The sequence below is a fragment of the Belonocnema kinseyi genome, chromosome 10 (assembly GCF_010883055.1).
Source record: "Belonocnema kinseyi isolate 2016_QV_RU_SX_M_011 chromosome 10, B_treatae_v1, whole genome shotgun sequence".
NCBI classification, from domain to species: Eukaryota; Metazoa; Arthropoda; class Insecta; order Hymenoptera; family Cynipidae; genus Belonocnema; species Belonocnema kinseyi.
In genome coordinates this window covers 5,525,694-5,532,546 of record NC_046666.1, presented here as the reverse complement: position 1 = coordinate 5,532,546, position 6,853 = coordinate 5,525,694, and the positions used below count along the sequence as shown (strand labels likewise).

The 6,853-nt window shown below is 26.5% G+C and overlaps 1 protein-coding gene across 2 annotated transcripts in view; it reads right to left on the bottom strand.

Annotated features, from left to right (window-relative positions):
• LOC117182160 (actin cytoskeleton-regulatory complex protein pan1-like) overlaps window positions 1-6,853 on the bottom strand; it is a 9,476-nt gene that overhangs the window by 612 nt on the left and 2,011 nt on the right. Inside the window, exons 2-3 of one of the 2 annotated variants that reach the window (XM_033375211.1) lie at window positions 4,907-5,198; window positions 14-492 (exon numbers count right to left, since the gene is read on the bottom strand). In XM_033375211.1, coding sequence (XP_033231102.1) covers window positions 14-492; window positions 4,907-5,156 — 729 coding nt within the window. In that variant the 5' untranslated portion in view covers window positions 5,157-5,198. The remainder of the gene's footprint in view (window positions 1-13; window positions 493-4,906; window positions 5,199-6,853) is intronic. The other variant, XM_033375212.1, reaches the window with a different exon arrangement.

The following is a 6,853-nucleotide window of genomic DNA, read 5'->3' as shown; positions in this document are numbered from 1 at the left end:
TATACGCTGGCTCACGATTGGCGTTATACGCTGGCTCACGATTGGCGTTATACGCTGGCTCACGATTGTTATTATGCGATGGCTCACGATTGGCGTTATACGATGGCTCACGATTGGTATGATACGATGGCTCAATATTGCCATTATCGTATGGAATGTTATTTGAATGTACATTTACGTCATTGTTGGAGGGAACCGGGCGAACGACCGGAGGTGCAACAGGGGCAGAAACTGGGGGAACAACGGGGGGAGCAACTGCGGGGACAACTGGGGCAGAAACCGGGGGAGCAACTGGGGTGGAAACTGGGGCAGAAACCGGAGGAGCAACCGGGGGGGCAACTGCTTCTTCTGGGATTTGAGGTTTTTTGCAAATGAAGCCACCGCAGTTGGTTCTGCAACATTTTCTAGTTTCTGTGCAATCGCTGTCGTCAATGCAGGTCGATGAGCAGATCCAACGTCCGCTTGATGGATCAGGACAGACTCCGGGTTTTTCTGGAACGAATCATTCATTATTTAGTAGAAAATATTCAAACAAATGTACAATTAATTGTAAATACAGTGAACTCTTGCCTATTCCAAGGGCAGCGAAACGTAAACATTTGGGTATTTCAAGGCTGGTGGGGTCCCCACCTCTAATTCGATTCGTGGGTTGATTTTGTCAAGCGGCGTTTATTGGCTGCCTCGGCCTTGTATCGATGCGCGCGCAATAAGCATGGGTGCGTCCTTGCATTTGCGCATCTTGCATGCCAGTGTTTTTATGTATTTTTGATGACGAAAGAAGCGTCAAAAATATGGAGAACAAGGGAAAAGGTAACAGAATCAAAGAAAGGCTAAAATATTTCGCGGAATATTTAATATGGTAGCATGACGTCACGGTCATGATAGTATAATGCATTTGCACAATTCTGCTTCATCCTTTTGTCGGTTGAACACCTTTCAGTTATACGAAATACGATCAAATATTTGGATTTTTAAGTTAGACTACCCGAATGGAGCATGTCTGAGAAAATACATTCTACACTTGACAAACATTACTATTCGTACATTTAGTACTTACTTTTACGTTTAGAATTTTTTCTCCAAAAAATCGTCAGCATTTCCATAACGTCATGCTAAAATACTCAATTCAAACCAACGAGGGCGTTTCCTCTTTCGTGCCTCTTTTTGATTGGTCAGCCACTGACGCGGGCATGACCGTACAGGGACCGCCTTGGAAATTGACGGAACCAAGCCACTTGGAATATCTCAGTATGCGGACTTGCAATAGGTGCGCCTTGTAATAAGCAAGAGTTCAATGTATTTTTTAATTTTTAGAGAGAATATACCACGTAAGAAGTTAAAAAAATAATTTAAAAATATTAAAAATAGTTTAAAAAACTATTCTCTTCCGAAGATAAAAAATACGTCTATTAGTTGTCATTGGACGCAGAATTTAATAAGTATATTCAATCATTTTTGTTGTGGTTCCAAATTGATTATTTCACTCCAAAATTAATCTTTTGGGGTGAAAAAATGAACTATTTTATTGAGAATTCGTCTTTTTTTTATCAAACAAATTTTTTAAAGAAAAATAATTTTATTTGCTGAAAATTAATTAAAAGATGAACTATTTCGTTTAAAATTCGTCTTTTTTAGTTAAAAAATAATCTTTCGAACTGAAAAAAACATAATTCATTTTTGGTTTAAAATCGATCTTTTTTATTTGAAAATTTAACTATTGGATTGATACTTCGTGTACTTTCTTGATAATCTGTCTGCTTTTGTCAATAAATTATCTTCTTTCTTTAAAAATTCATCTTTTTGATTGAAAGTTGATCCAATTTAATTAAAAATGTATGCCTTTTGTTTAAAATGTATTTTTTGGGTAGATAATTAACTTATTTGTTACAATTTTATTTTTGATTGAAGATTCGTCTTTTTAGTTAAAAATTCATATCTTTGCTTATAAAACAACAGCTTTCTTAAAAATTCATATTTTTGGTTGACAATTAATCTTTTAAACTTTCAATTTGCCCAATTCATTTTTGGTTGAAAATTGATCTTTTTTACTTATAAATTCAAATATTTTGTTGAAAATCCTTATTTTGGTAGAAAATATTTTTTTTAGTTAAAAATTGAACTATTTGTACTTGGTTTAGAAAATCAATCTTATTAAAAAATTCTATTAATTCTGTTGAATGTAGAAATATCTACTTTGTTAAAAATATATTTTGTTGATTGAAAATTAATTTTTTCCATTTTTTATTAAAATTTTTTTTTTCGTTGAAAATGTGTGAATTTTTATTAAAAACGCGTGCTTTTTTAACAAAAATAATCTTCTTTATTAAAAGTTATCTTTTTAGTTAAAAATTCGACTAATTCGATATTCGACTATATTTAATTGAAGATCTAACTACTTCGAAAAAAAATAATTTTATTGGTTGAAGATTCATAATTAGTTCCAAATTCATCTCTTTGGATGAAAAATTAACTATTTTGTTGGATTTTTTTTTAGTTGAAAATTGATGTATTTTGTTGAACATTCACTTTTTTAAATAAAAAACTAATAGTATTTGTCAAAAATTTATTTTTTGATAGAAGATTCCTATTTTTAGTTAAATATTCATATCTTTGGTTAAAAAATAAACTGTTTTGTTGAAAATTCATCTTTTTGGGATAAGAATTTCATTTTTAATAGAAAATCTACCTATTTTATTTTTGGTTCAAAGTTATTTTTTTTTAGTTGAAAATTCATGGCCTTTCTTAAAACGTCATTTGTTTGTAAAAATTTATCTTCTTTGTTGAAATTTCTTCTATTTGGTTGAAAGATGATCTTTTTTAATTGAAAATTATATATATTATTTGTTTCATGTTTATTTTTGTCGTATTATATATTATATATATTTGGTTAAAAAATAAACTATTTTTTAAAATAATTTGATATTAATGGTTTTTTGTTTACTCGTCTAAAGTTAATATTTTTTTATATTGATTTTTATTTCCGAATTGTGAAAAAATCTCTCAAGCTCCGCTGGGATCCAAAACCAGGTCTTTCAGATTGCCGGCCTGATTCTCTTACTTATTTTACTTCTAATGTTGTTTAAAATTAGTTTTTAATTGAGTTCAGTAAGGTTCCTACAGTAATTTTATAATTTTATAATTTTATAATTTTAAAATAAGATTCAAAATTCCAGTTAAAAAGTAATCTCCCTTCTAGTTTAATTTCTTTGTATTTTTCTGAAAAATCATCTTTTTGAAAAAAATTAATTTCCTTTGCTGGGATTTCATCTTTCTGATTAAAAATTAACCTATACTTGGTTTAAAAATTGAACTACTTTAGTATAAATTTATTTCTTCTTATTGAAGATTCAACTTTTCAGTAGAAAATTTCTCTCTTTGGTTCAAAATTGATATTTTTAATTTAAAAATTCCTTTAATTTGTTTAAAAATCTATTTTTAGGTATAAAATTAATTTTCTTTGTCCAACATGTATTTGTTTATCAAAGATTCATTTGTTTAGTTAGAAATTAATATCTTTGGTTAAGAAATGAACTATTTTGTTGAAAATTCTTTTTTTTGTTGTTAAAAATTAATATTTTTAACTGGAAATTTATCCGTCGTATTTTTTGTTTGAACTTGTCTTTTTTCAATCATAAAAATAATGTATTTTCTTAAAAGTCGTTTTTTCGTCAAAAATTAATCTTATTTGTTGGAAATTCATCTATTTGGTTTATATTTGATCTTTTTAATTGAAAATTCATTTTTTGTAGAAAATTATACTTATTTGTATTAATAAATAAATATATATATATATAATTATTTTATATTATCTGTTTATTAACAGATATAAAAAACAGATATAATAAATAATAATAAAAATTTGTTTTCTTTAAAATTAAAGTTTTTTTCGAATATTTAACTCTTTCATTCCTGGTAGAAAATGGATCTGCTTTATTTAAAGACTTATATATTTTATTAAAAAGCTTTCGTCTTTTTTTGTAAAAAATTATCCTCTTTTTTAAGAATTCATTTTTTTTTATAAAATTATTATTTTTAACTGGAAATTTACCTACTACATTTTTGGTTTAAAATTGAGTATTTCTTTGTTGTTAAAAATTCATGTATTTTCTTAGAAAGTCGTTTATTTTTGTTAAAAAATTATCTTTTTTTTTTGTAAATTGACCATTCAATTGAATTTTTTTTAAATTAACTTACCATTCTTATTTGAATAGAAAATTTATTTTTCCAAAATTGATTGATTGATGGAAGATTCCTAATTTTGGTCGAACATTCATTTTTTTGTGGGCTACAAATGGTTATTTTTAACAGGAAATTAACCTTTTTGATTTCTGGTTCAAATTTGTTTTTTTTTCAGTTGAAAATTTATGTATAATTTAACTATTTCATTCCTGGTTGAAAATGAATCTGTTTTATTTTCGTAAAAAAATTGTCTTTTTTTTTAAATGCTTCTTTATGTATGTATATAATTATTTTATTAATCATATTATTTAACTTTCTTAATTAAAAATTCATTTTGTCTACAAAATTATTCTTAATTTTATATGTATTATTTTTTAATGATTATTCTTGTTATATTATACATACATATATACATACATTATATGCATATGTATATATATTTGGTTGAAAAATGAACTATTTTGTTTAAATAATTCGATGTCAATATTTTTTTCTTCTGGTCTAAAATCAACATGTTTTTAAATATCGATTTTTATTTCTGAATTGTGAAAAAATGTCTCCGCTCCGCTGGGATTCGAACCCAGATCTTTCAGATTGCCGGACTGATTTTTTTGAAAAGAATTTCTTCCCCTATTTTCGTGAAAAATAATCCTATATCCCCTCTTTTGAGAGCAAATTGGGCCGTAAAATCTGACAATCCTATAATTGAATATAAAATTTTGCTCACCTATTTTATCAGGTGTTGGTTTCCTGTTGGTGACCGCTCTCGAGCAGATGGAACCACCGCAACTTGTAGGACAACATTTTGATATTCCCAAACAAAGACCGTCCGAGGAACATGTTTTGGTGCAGACATTAATTGGCAGTGGCGGGGGACATGAACCAGGTTTCAGTCGATTGTAAGCATTGCCGTATCTTTGACCGTAAACGGTTGTCATGGTCATGGCCAGTATTGAAAATAAAGTAAGTGATGCCATTGAAATTTCTTAGAATCGCGAGATGAATGTCTACCTGAAATTCTTTCAAGTGGATTTCTCGTCAAGACTTTGGCACATATTTGCATTTAATTAGTATGCAATGTTCATCTCGGGTATGCATATATAAGCATCTCATTTTTCAAGGATTACTCAATTTTCTTCATTGAAATAACACAAGACATTTCAAATCGATACTTAAAAAGTTAAGGATCCAAAAATAATATTTACTTTTAATTATTTTTATTTTATGTTTTATAAATTTAGTTTTTCCAAAAGGCTTTAATTTTTTCGTGCGTTTTTTTCTTTTCAGGAATTTTAAGATACTCAAGTTGACGAAATAATAAATTAGGGGGACCAAACAATTTCTGTCTCATATTATGGTTAGAGTGTTAGAAGTGGAAAAGTTTGTGGTAAAGTAAAAAAATTATAATTTAATTATTTAACTTAAATGAAGACGAAAGATACAGAAATATTTTTTTTTGCAGAACAGTATTCCACGAAATATAATATTTTTTAAAGGAGATAATTATTTGTTAAAATAAAACAAACCTTATAATATAATTATTTCGCTTGAATTCTAACTGTTTATGAAAATTAATATTTTACAAAACGCAAAATATATTTTTTTAATAAGATCAAAGATACAAATTTTTTTGTAACGCAGTCTTTTATTAAATAAAAAATACTTGCCAAGTTAAGGATCCAACATAAAGATTTAATTGTAAATTATATTTCATAAGTTCAGTTAATTAAAAAAAATAATACATTTTACATTGCGTTTTTCCTTTTAAAGAATTTTAAGGTACATAAGCTGATGAAATATTAATTTAGGGTACCTTGGAATTTTTGTCCTAATACTTTTTTAAAGTCGAAAATTATCTGGTAAATTAAAAAAACCTTATGATATAATTATTTCGCTTACATTCTAACTGTTAATGAAAATGAATAATTTGCAAAAATATAAATAATTTTATTAAACAATGTTTCATAAATTTAGTTTTTTCAAAAAGATTAAATTTTGTTTGCGTTTTTCCTTTTAGGGAATTTTAAGGTCAACAATTTTTTGTAATAAGATCAAAGATACCGATTTTTTTCTGCAGGACAGTCTTCTATTAAATAAAAAATATTTCGCCAATTTAAGGATCAAAAAAAAAATTTAATTTTAATTTATGTTTATTTTTTAAATTTATGATTCATAAATTAGTTTTTCAAAAAGATTTAATATTTTCTTCCGTTTTTTCTTTTAGGGAATTTTAAGATACACAATCTGACGAAACATTTTGATATAATTATTTCGCTTAAATTCTAAATATTGACGAAAATTAATATTTTGCAAAGCGCTGAATTTTTTTTCCAGAGACGAAAGATGGAGAAATATTTTTTTTGTAGCACAGTCTTCCGCCTAATAAAAATATTTTTCCAAATTAAGAACCAAACAAAAAGGTTTAGTTGTAAATTATGTTTAATTAAAAAAATTATGTTGAATAAATTTAGTTTTTTTTTCTAAATTTAATTTTTCTTGCGTTTTCTTTTCAAGAAATTTTAAGATACATAACCTGAAGAAATATTAATTTATGGGACTTCAACCTTTTTTATATTACTACTGAAATAAAAAATAAAAAATAATTATTTGGCTTAAATTGTAACTGTTACTATTACTAACTTAACTAAATTACTATTAAAATTAAAATTAAATA